This window comes from Cucurbita moschata, unplaced genomic scaffold, assembly GCF_002738365.1.
Source record: "Cucurbita moschata cultivar Rifu unplaced genomic scaffold, Cmos_1.0 Cmo_Scf00088, whole genome shotgun sequence".
NCBI lineage: Eukaryota > Viridiplantae > Streptophyta > Magnoliopsida > Cucurbitales > Cucurbitaceae > Cucurbita > Cucurbita moschata.
The window spans coordinates 515,204-535,494 of NW_019268604.1; the positions used below are offsets into that span (position 1 = coordinate 515,204).

Here is a 20,291-nt window from a genome sequence, read left to right on the forward strand (position 1 = left end):
CAACAACTCATCTCTTATTGACAGCTTTACTCGCAAGCTTCATTCTGAGTTTGCTACCAAAGATTTGGGTTCTCTCAGTTACTTTCTTGGTCTTGAAGCTTCACTCACTCCTGATGGTCTCTTTATTAGTCAGTTAAAATATGCTCGAGATATTCTTACTCGTGCTCAGTTGCTCGATAGCAAACCAGTTCACACTCCCATGGTTGTTTCTCAACACCTGACTGTTGATGGTTCTCCTTTCTCTGATCCTACTCTCTACAGATCTCTTGTTGGCGCCCTTCAGTACTTGACTATTACGCGTCCAGATATTGCCTATGCTGTCAATTCTGTCAGTCAATTCTTGCATGCCTCTACCGCAGATCACTTTCTTGCTGTCAAACGTATTCTTCGCTATGTCAAAGGAACACTCCACTTTGGTCTTACCTTTCGTCCATCCACTGTTCCTAGTACGCTAGTCGCTTATTCGGATGCTGACTAGGCTGGTTGTCCCGATACTCGTCGTTCTACATCCGGCTATTCTATTTATCTTGGTAACAATCTGGTTTCTTGGAGTCCCAAAAAGCAACCTACTGTCTCACGCTCCAACTGTGAATCTGAGTATCGTGCTCTTGCCACAACCGCTGCTGAACTTCTTTGGGTTACGCATCTTTTGCATGACCTCAAGGTCCCTATTTCAAAGCAGCCCTTACTCTTATGTGACAACAAAAGTGCTATTTTTTTGAGCTCTAATCCCGTTTCTCACAAGCGGGCCAAACATGTTGAACTAGATTATCATTTCCTTCGAGAACTTGTTATCGCTGGCAAAATTCACACACAATATGTACCCTCTCATCTCCAAGTTGCTGACATCTTAACAGAGTATTTCTCGACCTCTCTTTGAATTTTTCAGATCCAAGCTTTACGTTCGTTCAAATCCGACGCTCAGCTTGCGGGGGGGTGTTAAGGATAGTTGACCGTTCACTATAAGGCAAATATCTAGATATTTGCCTTACATTACGGGTTACCATATTTGCCCTCTTATTAAAGGCAAATATATTGCATTCATTTATTATTCTTTCCTTTTATTACTATTTCCATCATATTTGTAATTTACCATATTTCTGTATCCTGAAAATGATTATAAATAAGAGAACTCTCACCCCCATTTAGGTGTGGTGATTCAGCAAACATTTACATGGTATCAGAGCCCTTTCGGTTTAACAACCCTGATCCTTTCTTCTCTATGGCTTCCGAATCTTCTTATCATCTTCTTCCTTTCAATACTCTAATCCATATGATCACCATCAAACTTTCTTCCTCCAATTATCTTCTTTGGAAAAGCCAACTTCTCCCTCTCCTTGAGAGTCAAGACATGCTAGGCTATGTCGATGGAAAAGCCAACTTCTCCCTCTCCTTGAGAGTCAAAACTTTTGTTAATTAAATCACTTTGAAATTTTTGTACACAAAGTACTATTGAAAGTATTTCTTTCTTTACTGTTGAATAATTTTTTTTTAGTAGAATTCCATATTCCTGAATGGAAACGGACAATGGATTCTTTCTTGTCAAGGGACTGTTTTAGGATTCCTCCATATCCAATATCGGATGCGTCGGTCTCCACTATTAAACTAGCCCTTGGGTTTATCAGCGATAAACACGAAATTGACTTGACAAGGGATTTGATTTTTTGGACTGTTCTGGTGTGTTCTTCAGTCCAGGGCTTTGGGTTCTTTTTCAGCCTTTCAAAAAGTGGCTTGCAGATAGGTCTGATATTTTGAAGGAAATCAGACACATAATTGAGACATCCAAAAAATCTTTGTAGTTGGGTTTTATCTGTAATTTGGTCCGGAAAGTTTGAGGCAAACTCAATGGACCTTTGAATGGGTTTAATTAGACCCAAATGGATTTCAAATCCAAGAAAACAGATTTTTATTTGAAAAAGTTTAATTTTGGGTTTAGACACAGCTAAACCGTTTCTTTTGACTGTCATAAAAAATGTTTGGAGATGCTTGAAGTGTTGATCGATGTTTTGAGAAAAAATCAGAACATCATCAATATAAACAATTGAAAAGTCTTGAAAAGGATTGAAAATATCATTCATAATCTTTTGAAACTCGGATGGAGCGTTTTTTAGCCCAAATGGCATAACGTTCCATTCGTATTGTCCGAAAGGGACATTGAAAGCCGTTTTGTACTTGTCTTTTTCTGAAATCTGGATTTGCCAAAATCTTGATTTCATGTCAAATTTTGAAAATATTTTTGCATTTGAAATTCTTTGCATTAAATCTGATTTATTTGGAATTGGATATCTGATCCATTCCAAAACCTTATTTAAGGGTTTGTAGTTAATTACCAGTCGCGGGACTCTGCGTTCCTTTTCTGCTTGGTTGTTGACGTAAAAAGCCGCACATGACCAGGGGCTCTTTGATGGTCTAATAAGTCCTTTCTGCAAAAGATCATTAATTTCTGCTTTGCAGAATGTTAGTAATTCTTTATTCATCTGAATAGGTCGGGCTTTCGTAGGAATATTTTTCTCCTCGAAAGCTTTGATATATGGAAGATCAACTATGTGTTGTTTCCTATTCCAAAAGGCATTTGGGATATTTAAACAAACTTCTCTTTTTAATTGAGTTTGTAAAGTTTTGACTTTAGACTGGACAGTCTTATTTTGAATTTGTTCTTCTATTCTTTTGAATGAAATTTTTTCTTTCAAAAAGGAAATTTGTTTTTCTTTATAATTTAATACATTTATTGACTGAATAATTGTATTCTTTTGAAGGTTATTTATTTCGCTAATTCTTATGGGGAAAGAAAGTTAAATTTTATCTTCTTTCCTAAGGCTTTTGATTCTAACCCCTTTTCAGTTATTCTAAAAGGATATAATTGAGTAATGAAAGGAGTACCTAGGATTAGTTCTTGTCCTAAGTCTTTTACTAAAAGGAAGGAATTTACGAAGCAAATTCAATCATTGCAAACATGAACTTTTGATAGTTTGTAATTAATTTTGAGTTTGTTGTTGTTAGCACCTCTAAGGCTTTCAGTAGTTTTTTCAAAATACTTTGTAGGTATTAGGCCTTCTTGAATGCAATTTTGATCGACTCCAGTATCTATGAGAGCCTTTAGTGTGATCTTGAAATCATAAATTTTTAAGGTAACGAGAGCGTACCATTTTTGAAATTGAGAAGTGGTGATGGCTCCAACGAAGGAACTTTGAAAATCTTCTTCATCCAGGTTTGGTTGCGCCATTTCCTTTTGTGCGGGCAGCTTTTCCTGAAGATTGAGAATTTCTTGACAAAGCGTATAAGATTCTGACCTGGTTTCAGATCTTAGCGCCTGTACCTCTTGTTTGAGATTATTAATCTCTTTTTGTAAATCTTGAGTAGTGAGTTCCCTCGGGTTTTCAAATCTTTGGAGAACAGATTGGAGTCTGTAGGGATTTCTTTCTTCCCTTTCAGGTGGCTTAGAGATTGTCATGGCATCTCTAAGTCGTTGAGCAATCTTCTGTTGAATTTCTGGGTCTTGAACTTTTTCTACTACTTCGAGTAGAATTTCTTGATCCTTGGTAAGGACATTTATGCATCCTTCGCACGTCCTTTTTCCTTCTTGTTCTAATTCGTATTCTGTGCTAGAATATGAATCAGATTCTTCTTGGAGTTCGAGGATTTCTCCCTCGCTCGATTGCTCTGAGTCTGTTAGGGTTAGTCGTAATAGCTGATTTTTCAGCTCTTGATCTATATCCAACTCATTGATCTTTCCTCTGATTGGACACTTGTTAGCATAGTGTCCTTCTTCACGACATTTGAAGCAAGTTTGCTTTTTCTTTCCTTTATGGGTTTTTGTAGGAATATACTTCCTTCTTGAATATGTTGGCTTCTGAGACTGCACGGGTTTACTCCGATATGTTTCTCTAGGCCTGTATGAATGATAAGGTTTTGGATGCGTCTTAATCTTCTTTCGTCTGGAGGTAGAGGGGGCTTCTATTCCCTTGCATCCATATTGATCGCAAAATCTACCAAGCTCTTTTCTGTTTGATATCGAAGAATTTAGCTTGTTTTGAATCTTTGACTCATTACAAAGTCTGAGTCCTTCTATGATGAAGGATGCTATGGATTCGTATGACAAAGTTTGCCATGGGATCGTTCCATTGTACTTTGTCTTAAGACCATCTTTGATTCTCCTTGAAAAGTGTTTTGGTAGTCCATTGACGAAATTCTCTTTCCAGAATTCCAACGAACTATCTGTTAATAAGAACTTTGCTGAAGTACATGTCTTTGTACCACCTGAAATCACCTAAAGTAGGGCATTTCAGATTCATGAGTATCTCGGCGGATCTCTCCTGGTATTTCAGAGGGTCGCCGACGAAGAATTCTATGAGGGTATATATGAGGGTGTTGACAGCATCCTCTACCCTTTCCTGTTGTACTTCGGTCCTAGTTGATGGACCTTCTTCTTTGATAATTTGAGTAGTTGGCCTAATGACATAGTGGTTTAATATCTGTTGACGGGTCGTTTCGTCGAGATATTTGTCCCACCAATCCTTGAGTTGCCCGGTAAATCCGGTTACCAAAACTTGAGGTATCTGATGGTCGAATTTATGGCCTTGTAATTTATACGCGCCTGCGGCCATCATCATCTCATTGACAACATTCATTATCAGATAGTCAGATAATCCATCGATATTCCATTCATAGATTGCTAAACCATCGTAATGAGCTTGAGTTTGTAGTGTCTTTTCTTCGAATTGGATATCCGGAAAAGATGGTTGAGGATACCAGTTTTTCTGATTACTGGCATTATTTTGACTTCTTCTAGAGACCCTTTCAATTCAATTGTAGAAAGGTTCCTCTCTCTCATTTGCAATCTCGTCTTCGAATTCTTGGTTCTCGTCGTCATTGTTGACGACATTGACAGATGAATCTTGAGGCATCATGGCGGGATTTAATATCCTGTCCAACTTTTCCTCTATCTTGGCCATTGCAGCCTCTTCTTTTGAAGTCCTTTTTGTAAATATTTCGAGATTTGCTGGTCTGAGTATTGGTATTGACTCATCAACCTTTGGTACAGAGCTGCTTGCCTGTTCCTACTGAGTACCTGATTTCTTTGAGATTTTTCCCTCGATACTTTCAAGTTGAGTAGCGATCGTGGATAAAATCTTATTTGAATAATTGTTTTGATGCTGGATATTCTTGATATCCTTTAGGGTCGGATTATGTTTGAAAGGGCTAGCTTTGACCTTTTCTCCGTAGTAGTTGTCGAATTCGACTTCTTCTAACGGAGGATATTTCGAATATACCTCACCTCTTTTGGTAGTCTTCCAACTTCTCTGGGTCAAGGTGCATACCTACAGAATATTTTCTTCAAACCATTTGAAGAATGGTATATTTTCTTTGATGGCTTCCATGCGAGAATACCACTGAGCTCTTAATTCATTTCGCTCAGCCTCTTTGTAGGTTTGGAAGAAGGCATTTCTTTTTGAAGAGTTGGTAGTTGACATAAAATCTGCTTTAAAAAATTCTTTGTCTATCTGGAAATGAGCTGTAATGACATTTAGCTGGCTTTCGTAGACGGATTGAGTATCCATATCCGTATGGGTTGGAGACCTTGAGCCATCTTCATAGTGGATTGACGCCCTTTTTTGATCATAACTGACCTCTTTTACCTTTAAGGGGTCATACATTGACCTTGATATTCCTGAAGTACTTGGTCTAGAACTCAGGAATTCTTTTACTTTCGACTCTGACGAAGGTTCTTCGCTGAATTTTATTTCAACACTTCCATCGTCATGTTCGATGATTTGAACTGGGTTTTGAGACTCTTTTCTCTTTGGGAGATTTGCATCTTCTATTTTCCAGAGAGTGCTTCTGGTTATTTGATCCCAAGAAAGTGTTTTGGGGACTGTCACTGATGATTTTCCAATATTTGCTTCTATGAGCATAGTTGATCCTTTTGGTGAGGATCTTAATGCTCTTGGAGAAATGTTTGTATTCATGAGCTTATAATAAACCCTGAATATGACGACTGAAGAATGGGTTTCAGCCTTGATGTTTAAATTTTTTTATTGTAAATCTAGCATGAGAGCTGATAATATGTGTGGGTCGTGGAGAGAGAGAGTAAAGTTTGGATAACAATTGAAATAGACTGGTCCATTCTCTAAATTGGATTGAACCATTCCCAACAAGGAATTTGAGAAATCTTCATGTCTCTTATCTCGTAAGGAGATAAGAATTGGGATATCTAATCCAAGTCTGAACAATGGTTTTACCGCGACTTGGACAAGACCGACATGGAGATAGTTAAACTCTTCACGATGTTGGAGTATAAGAGATCTTGAAAAACGATTTAGAGATTCCCTATTGCTATGAATTGGGATGTTCTTCTCTGAGAATTTGATGCATGATCTTTGAGTAAAATTGAAGGTTGAAATTTGGTAGATAGTTTTAGGATCTACCTTTGGAATAGTCCAATTTTTTAGTTGATCTTCGATTCTGGCAATCTGATATTCTTGATTGACAGTATTTGAGATGGTGAGATTTTCTCCCCGTCGATGTTCATTTGAACTTTCTTCTTCATCGGTAGAGCATTTGAGATGGCTTAATTTTCTGAGCTTTCTAAGAAATTCTTTAATAAGATAGATAAAATAAGAGTAGGATGATTTTTCTCTGAATTCTTCAATTGATATTTAAGAGAGAGCTATCGGCCGATCGATGCCCTCTTTACATTGATGAAGTCCTTTTATAAACTTCAAATTTGATCGTAAATTTGAAAAAACGCTAACTAAGAGATAAGATCGAATCTAGCAAGACAGGACCCCTACAAGATCTGTTTTCCTAAAAGACATAAAGTAAACTAATAATTTAAAAGATAATAATTTACAGACACCAATAATTGGCATGTGAGCCTTCACTGTATGGCTGACAAGTTGTCAATCTTTGTTTTGTCTCTGATAAAGTTGTCAAGATGTAGATAAGATTTTCTTCCGAATTTTTCATATGACTAAGCACCCAAGCTTGCCAACGGACTTACTGCGCTCCCCGCGTCTTACCACCTGGAACACAAGGGCTATTCGCTCAGCTGTCACATACTCCAAATTCTTCTGAATTTTCATATCTTCCTCCTGGTTTGCGTGACATCGCTCTTAAAGATCGAGTAACAACTCTTCCCTCACAAAAATTGAGAGGCTCTGATACCATACTAATGCTTAATGACTTGAGCCCTTACGATTTACATGAGCTCTATCATCCTAGCTTAATTAACATACATGAGGCCTTCAGCCTCTTCAACAAGGCCATCTGTCGTTACTCCATCAAGACCCACTGTCTCTTCCACTTCAAAGGAACCTTCTGTCCCCTCGACCTACTCGGACGCGGTTGTTCCCGTTAGTTTTTCTCCAGTTCCTGAAATCAAAACCTATTTTCAAAAATCTATGTCCATACCAGAAGTTCTGGTAGAACCAGAATACGACAACCCGAAAATCGGCGAAGTCATTAAAAAGGCCTATCCATCGGGATTCTTTTATATCCCAGAAGATCTTCATAAAACCAGAAGGTTTTATGAATTCATTCTAGTCGACACAAAATCCGTCGAAATTACTCATATTCCGAGTCGCGATGATCCTTCGAAAATCGCGTATTCAAAATTAAAAATTTTTAAAGTCATGAATCCGACGTATTGGAATCAAGATCCATACACGGAAAAGACATTCTCAAAACCTTTTGTTCCTCATTCTTACTCCTACAGAGACTATCAGATGGCATGGTTCAATGTCATTTGGTATCAAAATTACGAGCATTCATGGTTCATTCAATTCTGCCAGAACGCTCATAAAATTCATTACCCATTTTGGTTCATCAAATGGTGGAAAATCTTTGGATCAGCCAAAGATATATTTCCAGTTCCAATACAAGAATCGTTCCACTATTTCGTTCAAAATATATTCAAAATCCCCTTTCCATTGACCATGCGCTTTTGCGTATATTTTCAAATTCCTTGGATTTTAACTTGGAATTTTCAAATTAAAGAGACCGAAGACCAAATAAAACAGGTCTTCAAAACTATCAAAATCAAATGGTGGGATAAATATACTTATACCCACGCAGACATCAAAGCGGTAAAGGTCTGGCTATATGAGAATGGCCACCTTCAGGATTTATCCAAGAAGAAGATCTCCGAATTCCTTAATTCAAAGTCGAGGCTACTCGCCACTTTAGCCCAGACAACTTCGGAAGTTGATTTTCAAAAGCTTCTTCAAGAAGCCGCATCAGTCGGTTCGACGTCTTCTCCTTCTATTATAGAAGAAGAAGATGAAGACACGATCTATGATCTCAATGATCCATTTTTGGATTCACAACCACCTTTGTAGATATCATCATCTCAATGACTGAATAGTCGTTAAACTAATTGTATAAAAAAAAAAAAAAAAAAAAAAAAAATTCAAATCCGTGACATATTCCATTCATTTTTCCTTCTTTTGGCACCTTTACTTTTTGGTTTTTCTCATTATTAATGTACTTTTTCTTATTTCATCATTTCATAAAGGAATTGATGAAATATTAACGTAGGAAAGAATGGAAATACACATGTTTGTGTATTTATGTATAAAACATGTACGTTAATTAAGCTAGGATGATAGAGCTCATGTAAATCGTAAGGGCTCAAGTCATTAAGCATTAGTATGTTATCAGAGCCTCTCAATTTTTGTGAGGGAAGAGGAGTTACTCGATCTTTAAGAGCGATGTCACGCAAACCAGGAGGAAGATATGTATGTTGATTTTGCATAAATCGATCTTAATTGTACATTTAATTGAGTTATATGGTAAAATTTCAGACATTTATGCTGAACCATGAGGGAGTAGCAAATCTAGAAATAAATGGGGGATGACATGAAAATTTTAAATCCACATCAGCAGTCAAAGTGGGTCATTGATTTCCCAATGAGGAACATCCTATGTGGACAACTTACTCCTTTTTAGCCCTAAAGGGGAACTCATGCTCAATATAAAAGGAAAAGGAAGACCAGGAGGAGGGAGCCACACTTTGGGGAGAAAAAATCGAATTACATAGCAGCAGGCTCTGCTGCAATGAACTGCTGTGAAACCAGAGAAGAAGAAGAAAACCCTAATCTAGTAGCTGTTGATAGCAAAAGGAAAAGGAGACCAACAAGGATTGATTAGGGCAAAGAGGTGTATGTGAGAGCTCAAGAGAAGGGAACTTCCATTGACGAACGGCAACAAACCGGGATAAGTTTCTATTTCCTTATTCTCTTTTCTTATTCCATCAATTTTACATGATGAAGATGTGGATTCCTCTGTTTAATTCAGTTTGTATGGAGAGCTAAACTTAATAGGGGAGACGAGAGAGTTTTATATAGTTTAAGTATGTTGACGGTATGATTTTAGTTTATTAAAGAGTTGTTGTTAATGATTTACATGTATGTTTAATTAGCTACTTTACATGCATAGTTGTTCTCTTATTCTGGAGAAGAGAGAGCAACGAAATCCTTTTTAATACTCTAGTTCCATAGCAAGGAGACTTGAAGGGTAATAGAAGGGTTAGAAATAATTCTTCCCCTAGAGCCTTGTTAATAGAAATTACAATGATTATGAAAATAATCACCATTCATGACCCTCGGGAGTGGGCTTGAGAATCTATTAAAAGTAACTAAAATCTACCACAAAACTCAACAACTTATCTATTTAATCTCTCTTAGCCAAACCTTCCTCATTATAGTTGATTTTCTTATCATTTTCTGTTTTTCGACAGCAGTGACACTCTGTTTTAGTTTTGTTTAAATAGTTAAAATCTCCATCACCCATTTGAATGTTACCCAAAAAATCACTTAATTTCCCGCCATAAAATTAACCAAAAAGATAGGTTCCCTATGGAATCGATAATTTACTTATTACTTGCTACTTGTGATAATGTATACTTGCACTTATTCTTGTGAATTTTACATCATTTTATTATATACATCCACAAGCGATCAAGTTTTTGGCGCCGTTGCCGGGAAACCTAATTTGGTTGTTTTACTTACAGTAGAGTTTCGTGAGCGGGAGCCAACAAGAATCCATAGTAAGCTGAGTTTTCTACTACTGTTTTTACTGCTGAAGAATTGAATTTACTGCTGCAGAATTCTGTGTATGAACCCACCTACGAGTTTGGAATTTATTTTGGATCCTGAAATAGAGAGAACATTTAGACGAAGGTTGAAGGAGAAAAAGAAAATGACAGAATAGAATATATAACAGGTAGAACTTGGAGCCCAGTTGAAATCGGGAGTTTGAAAATCCAGCGATGATGGCTAATCAAGAGAGAATTACTGCCAATGTCATTCCTTGAGAGCAATCCGAGCATATGCACACCCAACTATGGAAGAGCTAAATCTGTGCATCATTAGACCCGAAATGCAAGCGACCACGTTTGAGCTAAAATATGTGATGTTTCAAATGTTGCAAACCATTGGGCAAGTTCATGGACTACCATCAGAAGATCCTCACCTACACCTAAAGTCATTTTTGGGAGTTAGTGACTCATTTCGATTCCAAGGAGTGGATAAAGACGTGATTAGGCTGAGCTTATTCCCATATTCATTGAGGGATGGTGCTAAATCATGGTTGAATACCTTAGCACCGGGAACAATTGATTCTTGGAATAGTCTAGCAAAGAAATTTTTGATCAAGTATTTCCCACCCACTAGGAACGCCCAGTTTAGCAATGAGATTGTTGCTTTTCAACAGGTTGAAGATGAGACACTAAGTGAAACTTGAGAGAGATTTAAGGAGATGCTTAGAAAGTGTCCTCACCATGGACTACCTCATTGTATACAAATGGAGACTTTCTACAATGGATTAAATACAGCTACTAAACAAGTAGTTGATGCTTCCGCCAATGGAGCTATTTTGTCAAAGACATACCAGAAGCATATGAGATTTTAGAAAGAATAGCATCTAACAATTGTCAGTGATCCGATGTGAGAAGCAACCTAGGAAAGAAGACTCGAGGAGTACTTGAAGTTGATGCTTTGTCCTCTATCAATGCTCAACTAGCTTCGGTGACTAATATTTTACAAAATCTAGCGTTGGGGCAAGACTCCATGATCAAAGCACCAGTCTATACAACTGCTGTAATTAACCAGACAGCAACCGAATCTTGTGTATATTGTGGAGAGGAACACACCTTTGATCAGTGTCCAAGCAATCCGACTTCAATTTTTTATGTCGGGAATCAAGCTAGTCAAGACAACCCGAAAAATAATCCCTTCTCAAAACTTATAATCCGGGGTGGAGAAATCATCCAAACTTCTCATGGAAGGGACAAGACTCATACAACCAATACAACCTAAGGCAAATTACCCTCCGGGTTTTGGATTACAAAATCAATTGGCTTATAGTTCTCAACAAGTCAACACCCAAGGGAAAGGAACTAGCCAAGCTCAATACACATCAGGAACATCTAATGAGAGCCTAATAAAGGAATATATGGCTAAAAATGATGCCGTGATACAAAGTCAACAAGCCTCATTGCGAAATTTAGAAGTTCAAGTAGGTCAATTAGCAACTGAGTTACGAAATAAGCCTCTTGGGAAGCTGTCAGCAGACACCGAAACACCAAAAAGAGAAGGCAAAGAGCAATGTCAAGCAATAGAGTTGAGAAGTGGAAAAAAAAAAATACCCAGCAGGGGAGAAAAAAGTGCAGAACAAGGTGATGGCCATTCCCAAGAAACTGCTGATACACAGTAGAGAAATGAGGAAGTTGCTGTACAGAAAGAACACAGCAAGGATTATGCAGAAATTGAGAAGTAGCCTAAAATGCAAACAACAGCCAGCAGTGGACAAGAGAGCAGAACATACACATCATCACCTCCTTTTCCATCGAATAAAAAGAAAGAAAGAGGAAACCCATTTTGAGAAGTTTATAGATATTTTGAAGGAAATTCATATAAACATACCACTAGTGGAAGCTTTGAAGCAAATGCCAAATTATGTGAAGTTCTTAAAGGATGTACTCACTAATAGAAGGAAGTTTGAAGAATTTAAGGTGGTGTCATTAAATGAAGAGCGTAATGCAATATTGAAGAACAAGATCCCACTAAAGGAGAAAGATCCTGGATCGTCCACTATTCCAGTATCAATTGGAGGAAAGGAGCTAGGAAGAGCATTATGTGACTTGGCAGCAAGTATCAACTTAATGCCTCTATCTATTTACAAGAAGTTAGGGATTGGAGAGGCTAGACCGACTATAGTCACCTTTCAACTAGTCGATAGGTCCATCACTTATCCCGAAGGAAAGATTGAGGACATCTTAATTCAAGTCAACAAATTCATATTTCCTGCAGATTTTATCATTTTAGATTATGAAGCCGATCATGATGTACCAATTATTTTGGGGAGGCCATTTTTAAAGACCGGAAGAACATTAGTAGATGTCTACAAAGGAACCATCACGTTAAGAATGGGTAACCAAAAAGTTGAATTTATTATCAATGACAGCATGAAATATCCAGCAGCGACAGAAGAATGCTCAGCAATATATAAATTGACAGAACAACTAGCGACCGAGGAATGGGATGATGGGAAAAGCGAGCAGGAAGAAGACAGCAGCTAAAATGACAGAATAGAACAGTTAGCCGTTTTAGGTGAGTTCAACCGAACTTTTGAGTCACTAGAATGTGAGGGAAGAAAGAGTTCACCGATGAGACCATCCATTGAGGAAGCGCGGCAGCTGAACTTGAAACCACTACCTCTTAACCTTAAATATGCTTATTTAGATGACAAGAAGACACTATCCATGATCATCTTAACGATACTATCCTCAGCTCAAGAGGATATGCTCCTAGAAACATTGAAGAAGCCCTTCACTATGCATGCACAAAATACAATTGGAGGAAGGAAAAGTTAAGTCCATTGAGCAACAAAGACGATTAAATCCCATGACGAAGGAGGTCGTTAGAAAGAAGATTCTCAAATGGCTAGATCCGGGAATAATTTATCCAATTGCAAACAGCAGCTGGGTCAATCCTGTTCAATGTGTTCCGAAGAAAGGAGGGATAATAGTAATAGCAAATGAGAATAATGAGTTGATCCCCACTAGAATAGTGAATGGATGGAGAATTTGCATGGATTATATAGAAGGCTAAACAAAGCGACACGTAAGGATCATTTTCCCTTACCATTCATTGATCAAATGCTTGATAGGCTTGCTGGAAAGTCACATTATTGCTTCTTGGATGGTTATGCGGGATACAATCAAATTACAATCAGTCCAGAAGATTAAGAGAAAACTACATTCACATGCCCGTATGGAATTTTTGCCTTTAGACGGATGCCCTTTGGACTATGTAATGCTCCAGCAACATTTCAACGTTGCATGATGGCCATTTTTATAAATATGGTAGAAACATTTATGGATATATTCATGGATGATATTTTGGTTTATGGAGAATCTTTTAAGACTTGTTTGTGCAACTTGGGGAAGGTTCTACAAAGATGTGAAGAGAAGAATCTTGTACTGAATTGGGAAAAATGTCATTTTATGGTCAATGAGGGAATAGTGCTAGGCCACAAGATCTCAAGAAGAGGAATAGAAGTTGATAGAGCCAAGATAGAAGCTATCGAAAGATTGAATCCACCTACATCAATTAAAGGTATTAGAAGCTTTTTGGGCCATGCAGGGTTTTATAGGAGGTTTATTAAAGATTTCTCCATGATTGAAAAACTGTTGTGTAGTTTGTTGGAGTCAAATAGAAAATTCGTTTATGAAAAACAATGCATGACTGCCTTCCAAGCATTAAAGACAGCGCTAACCACAACTCCTATAATGTCAACACTGTTGGGTTTTATGTCCTAAAACTCATAGTTGGTAAACAAAAAACATATTCTATTTTCAATAAAGTTATTATTATTGTTTATTCAGTAAAAATTGTTATTGAATAAAGTAAACTGTACGATCATTAATCTAAATCCAATAAACTAAGAACACTCTAGCTATAGTATGATTACTTGAACTATATGTAGAGACATATGAGTGGATCAAGTTCAAGTATATAGTCAAAATGATCTATAGTATAAGGATAAGGCTGAGTACCTTATTCTGAGGACACTATGGATGTGACCCACTTTTGTATATGATATAAACAATGTGATCACTAAATTGTACATGTGGAGACATGTGAGTGGGGGCGTCCTATGCAATGAGTATTGCATAAGATCGGACCATGAAGAAAACCACTCTCACTTTATAATGTCGTTTACTGTTGAGACTGATTTTCTTTTCATTCGATAACCTAGGTAACTCGGTTTTAATCCTGAGCTAACCATGAACTCCTGTTTATTCAGAATTATCCTTAGATTTGCATGGGTGAGAGTGGTTCTAGTTCACCGACTCAATAGGCCTCCCATTTCAGGGGTAAGACTAGGTGAATGGCTGGGGATGTGGGGTGCAAGACGGAATTCACTCCTGCCCGCTTTTAGGGATAGAAGAAAGGTAGTTCCCTTAAGCACTGACTCCAGGTCTTGAACAAGGGGCCCCACCCTCTCATTGGCCTGAGAGGGATTCGGTTTACTAGTTGGACCACAAACCAATTGTTCATTAGAGAATGAGTGAGACATAAGGAACAAGAAGTAACTTCAGGGGTAAAACGGTAAATTGATCCAGCTCTAGTTACGAACAACCTGTGAAGGATCAATTTACTAATCATGGTTATATCAGATGGACAGAAATATATCTATAGTGAGGGGAGTGCAACTACTAGGCTATAGTGGAGTGTTCTAGTAGTTAACGAATGTTGGTTAACCAGGTTAATGAGTTTAACCGGTTAATCTTGGATCGTTGGAGCCCATGATCTATAGGTCCATTAGGTTCCTCTACTAGCTCATATCGGACTAAACCATAGAACAGTGTGACGAGTGAGTTCGAAGTGTTCGAATTCAAATTAGGGAATATGTGTTACATATATACGATATATTTAACCGCAATTTTGTTTTATTTACGAATTAAACAAAAAGAGAGAATCTGAGATATTTAAATAAGATTTAAATATCTTAATCAATTATGTGTCGAAATTGATTGAGATTGACATTTGAATCAATATTAAATATTAATTAAATAGTTTAATTAATCATTTAATGTTACTTTAATTTGAAATTCATTATTCAAATTAATTGTTGAATTAAAATGAAGAAAGTCAAAATGTTGACTAATGGAAAAATCCATGTTAGTGGAATTTTGAGGTGTCAAAATTTGATTTAACCAAACTTGCATGTTTGCCAAATAAACCCCACAAGTTTGAGTGAAATTTTAAGTGTCAAAATTTGGTTAACTCAAACATGCATGCTTGCCACATAATCCCAAACATTTGAGTAGAATTTTAAGTGTCAAAATTTGGTGATCTCAAATTTGCATGAACATGCAAACATGACTCTTTAAATAGAGTGATCATGATACATGGGAGGTCTTCTTTATCTTGGTGAAAAACCTTGAGAAAAACCTCTCACAAACACTCTCTTCACATATACAAAATCCCTCCCAAGTTTAGTCACTCACCGGATTCCACAATCCCGTTCTAAGGCCGGAGGATAGTGGAGAAGACACTAGTGGTGGTTTGAAACCGGTTCGTGAGGCAAAAGGAGTTTGAACTACAAAAGGTTAGTATTTAAACTCATTAAGTTTTAATACTTATGAACATGCTAGTTATTTACAATAATTGATGTTCTAAAAGTGCCTAAGATCCAAATTGCTTCCGCATGTGTTATATTAACACCATCAAACACCCAATTGAAATTCACCATTTGAGTTGATGTGTGATACTAGTGGCCATGTTGTGGGGGCAATGTTAGGGCAGAAAAAGGGAAAGGTACTTCATCCTATCTATTATGCCACCAAAACGTTGAATGAGGCTCAAGTGAAGTATACAACCACTGAAAAAGAATTGTTAGCTGTAGTATTCGTTGTTGAAAAGTTCAGAGCTTATTTATTTGCAGCGAAGGTGAAAGTGCACACTGACCACGCAGCAATCAAGCACCTAATGATGAAACCGAATGCCAAGCCAAGATTAATTAGATGGATTCTACTGTTGCAAGAGTTTGAGATAGAAATCGTGGACACGAAAGGAGCTAATAACCACGTAGCGGATCACTTATCTAGAATGGAGAACATGGAAGAAAAGGTCAATAGCAAAGAAATTGATGATGCATTTTCGGATGAATAGCTGCTTGGGATAAACAGCAGTAGTAGTGGCAGTAGTAGTAGAATGACAGCAACTCCATGGTATGCAGACATAGCAAATTTTTTGGCTTATGACATCATACCCAAAGAGAAAAATTATCAACAAAGGAAGAGGTTTTTCCACGAATCCAAAAGTTACATTTGGGATGACCCTTTTCTTTTTAAACAATGTAGAGACGGCATAATAAGGAGATGCATTCCAGACAACGAAATACCAACAATTCTTGAACAATGTCATGCATCTCCATATGGAGGTCATTTTGGAGGGCAAAGGACAGCAACCAAGGTATTTCAAGCGAGTTTCTATTGGCCAACAATTTTCAAAGATGCAAAAGAATTTTGTAAGAGTTGTGATCAATGTCAAAGGACGGGAAATATCAGTAAAAAAAATGAGCTACCCTTGAATTCAATTTTAGAAGTGGAACTTTTTGATGTATAGCGCATTGACTTTATGGGACCATTTCGGCCATCTTATGGGAACTTATATATTCTGGTGGCTGTCGACTATGTGTCCAAGTGGGTGGAAGCAATAGCTTGTCCATCCAACGATAGGAAGACCGTACTCAAGTTTTTAAAAAGAAACATATTCACTAGGTTTGGTGTACCAAGGGCATTAATCAGCGATGAGGGGACGCACTTTGTGAACAGATTGATGAATAGTCTTTTAGAGAGATACAATGTAAAACATAGAGTGGCGACACCTTATCACCCACAAACCAATGGGCAAGCAGAGGTCTCCAACAGAGAAATTAAAAGTATTTTGGAAAAGGTGGTACAACCCAACAGGAAAGATTGGTCGGTGAAACTTGATGATGCATTGTGGGCATACAAGATAGCCTTCAAAATCCCTTTAGGAATGTCTCTGTACAAGCTAGTTTTTGGGAAGGCATGTCATCTACCTTTGGAATTGGAACATAATGCATTTTGGGCATTAAAGAAGTTAAATTTTGACTATGCAACAGATGGAGACTTGAGGCGAATGCAACTGAATGAATTGGAAGAATTCAGGCACCTAACTTACGAAAATGCTAAGATGTACAAAGAAAAAACAAAAATGTGGCATGACAACAAAATTAGGCCCAAGGAATTCTAGGAAGGACAAAAAGTGTTGCTATTCAACTCAAGGCTAAAATTATTCCTTGGAAAATTAAAATCAAGATGGTCTAGTCCATTTATAATTGAAAAGTCACTCCCTATGGGGCCATAATGATAAAACATGGAGACAAAAGGAGATCTTTCACCGTGAATGGATAGAGACTGAAACCATATTTGGGTGGAGAAGTAAAAAAAGGCAATGCCTCTTTAAGCTTAAAAAGCTGAAAAATAAAACATTTCGTGGCAAAAGGGAGTTGACAAGGAACGGTAACAAGTAACAAACTCCCGGGAAGCCAAGTTAGTTTTTCTTCTCATTTTATTTATGCACTTTTAGTCGTTTTTAAATAGTTATCTTCACTTATCTTAGAATGGTAGTTTCTTTTTAGATGTTATTTTATATTTTTATCATGAATGACTCGCATGCCCTAAGGAAGTAGCAAATTTTTGGTAGATGAATTAGGAGGATTCTGATGTGGTTAAAAAGGCTAATTTCAAAGTAGTAAGGAGGTTAATTACACTTGGTACATACTAAGTTGTGATTAGTGACAAAGTTATTTTCTTTCGGTGTATGCTGCCATGAAGTACCGTGTTCTTTCTCATTTGCATGAATTTGATATAATTATTGTGCACTTTCTCACGAAACCTCAAGTCAAAGCACCAACACAAAAAGATGACACCAATTTGCTGTCGAACAAGAAAAAGGAAAACTTTGAAGAAAAAAATTATTATTATTATTACAGTAGTCTGCTATGTGTGTGTATATATATATATATATAATAATTACAGCATACTGCTGTTGTATAAAATATAACAGCCTGTTGTATAAAACCTTGCAATTTTTTTTTTTACAGTCTGCTCGTATTCATTACAGTAGACTGCTATGTAAAAAAAAAACGAAAAAATTTTTTTACTTCCACAAGGTGTCATATTTTGTTTTATATACAACCTACATCCACAAGAGATAACCCAACATTGCTAAATTCACCTTCACACTTACAAACAGAGGATAAAAATTTAGCTTGCAACCGATAATCATGGCACCGAGAACAAGAGGCAAAAAAATGGTGCGAGAGAAGGAAGAAGTGCAGCAAGATGAAGTACAAGAAATAGATCAAGATCTCTTCCTAACGGACACCGGTTCGAAACGAAGAGAAAAGGGAAAGAACAAAATGGAGAACCTCCCAACACAAAAAGGAATAATCGCAAACGAAGAGGCGTACAACAGGTATGAACTCCTCAAGTCAAGAGTAGTGTTGGTGGAAAGAAGGTTCCCAGCATTTTATCCTACATTCCCGAAGTCCTTTCTTAACGCCATCAACGATCTAGGGTGGGAGATGTTCTATCACCAAAGGGAACATGCTATAGTGCCGATAGTGAAGGAGTTTTACGCACATATTGATCACGTGGAAGGGTACACAACATTAGTAAGAGAAAAAATAGTTGATTGGAGCCCTAAAGCCATCAACCAACGTTTCACCTACAATCTTTTGAGTATGTCACCTTCAACGAAATGGTGTTAGCTCCATCGGATGATCAACTTGAGATGGCTTTGAAGATGGTACTCATAGAAGGAACACTGTGGCAGCTCTTGAGAGGAGGAGCAAGGACAATAATAGGAGTAGACCTCAACCTCGAAGCAAAAGTTTGGTTTGCCTTCGTAAAAACCAACTTACTACCCACTACCCATGATATTACATTGTTAGCTGACAGAGTTTTACTTGTGTATGCAATCATAATGAATTTGAGCATCGATGTGAGCAAGATCGTAGCGGATGAGATTGTCAAATGTGCAAGTAAGAAAGTGGGGAGGCTGTTTTTCCACAGTTGATAACCATGTTGTGCTTGGAGGCTGCAGTCCCTTTTGATGAGGAAGAAGAAAAACTTGAGGCAAGAAATTTGATGGACTACATAGAAACCCATACGGATGGCGCCAGCAGTGGTAAGAGGAGGGACAGCGGAGCAACAGACGATATGGATCAATTGCTGAAACAGCAAGAGGCTTTACTCAGCTGGTGCGAAAACAGTGAAGGGAGTTGCAAGGCATTTTGGTCTTATGTCAAAAAGAGGGATGAGAAAATACATAAAGCCTTAAGAACCAAGTTCAAAAATTCAGCATTCCCAAGTTTTCCAAAAGAAATTTTTAAAGAGTGGAGCCGCAAAGAATCATCGCATGTGGTAGAGGAGGAAGAGAACACTTTCTCTAACGATTCCTAAAATCAAGGGAATTCTCTTACCACACCTTTTATAACCTTACTGTCTTATTTAGAAGCATGAATCCTTATGTTGTGTTTGTTTTTGTTGTATTTGTTTTGTTGTGTTGACTGCATATAATTTTGAATCATGCACACATGCATGCAACTTAGAAGCATGAAGTTTAGGAAGGGTAATAGATCATGCATATTTTTCCATATGTAGCTCACATTGAAGGGTATTCATCAAAGTTAAGGTGAGTATCCAATCTATCATAATCCACCTTAATCAGAAAGAATTCCCATAATTCACCCAACCTTTAAACCATTTTCCCAACACAAACAATAACCAAGAGCTTCTACACCTCAATTTACTTTCAAGAATGATTCCACACCCACACTAATGCTCATTGAGGACAATGGCTAGTTTAAGTTTGGGGGTATTAAAGCAAATTCCATCGCCCCCATACACAAAATAAAAAAATAAAAAAAATCCATACCCGAGACCACTCCTCTTCAACCTAAAGCTTGAGCTCTCAAAAAAAAAATCTTAATTGCTCGTTGTCAGGCAATCTGCATCACCAATGGAGGTGTCTGAATCGAAGGTAATTGAGATGTAAATAAAAAAACAGAGAGAAAGCTATCCTTATTGTTCAGGTGTGTTGCATCACAAATGTTAAGAGGTTATTGAAGATTTGGAGAGAAGTCGATTCGAAAATGAAGGAGAAAGTAGAGATTGAAAAGGAAAAGAAAGTTTTAGCAATGAAGATTGAAAAGTTAGAGAAGAAAGTGGTTGAATTGTGGCGTCTTGC

General features: G+C 37.4%; 1 protein-coding gene and 1 non-coding gene across 2 annotated transcripts; one reads left to right on the forward strand and one right to left on the reverse strand.

The window, feature by feature from the left end:
- Positions 1 to 10,678: 10,678 nt before the first annotated feature.
- LOC111439261 lies at positions 10,679 to 10,784 on the reverse strand. Its single transcript, XR_002709782.1, has one exon. It is a non-coding gene; the product is annotated as a Plant small nucleolar RNA R71 (small nucleolar RNA).
- An 893-nt stretch (positions 10,785 to 11,677) lies between these two features.
- LOC111439252 lies at positions 11,678 to 12,577 on the forward strand. Its single transcript, XM_023077024.1, has one exon. The coding sequence runs from the start codon at positions 11,678 to 11,680 to the stop codon at positions 12,575 to 12,577; it is 900 nt and encodes a 299-aa protein (XP_022932792.1).
- The last annotated feature ends 7,714 nt before the right edge of the window (positions 12,578 to 20,291 follow it).

What these genes read in the sequence shown, in the direction of transcription:
- LOC111439252 (XM_023077024.1), top strand. Translation starts at nt 11,678, where the DNA reads ATGGCCATTCCCAAGAAACTGCTGATACACAGTAGAGAAATGAGGAAG.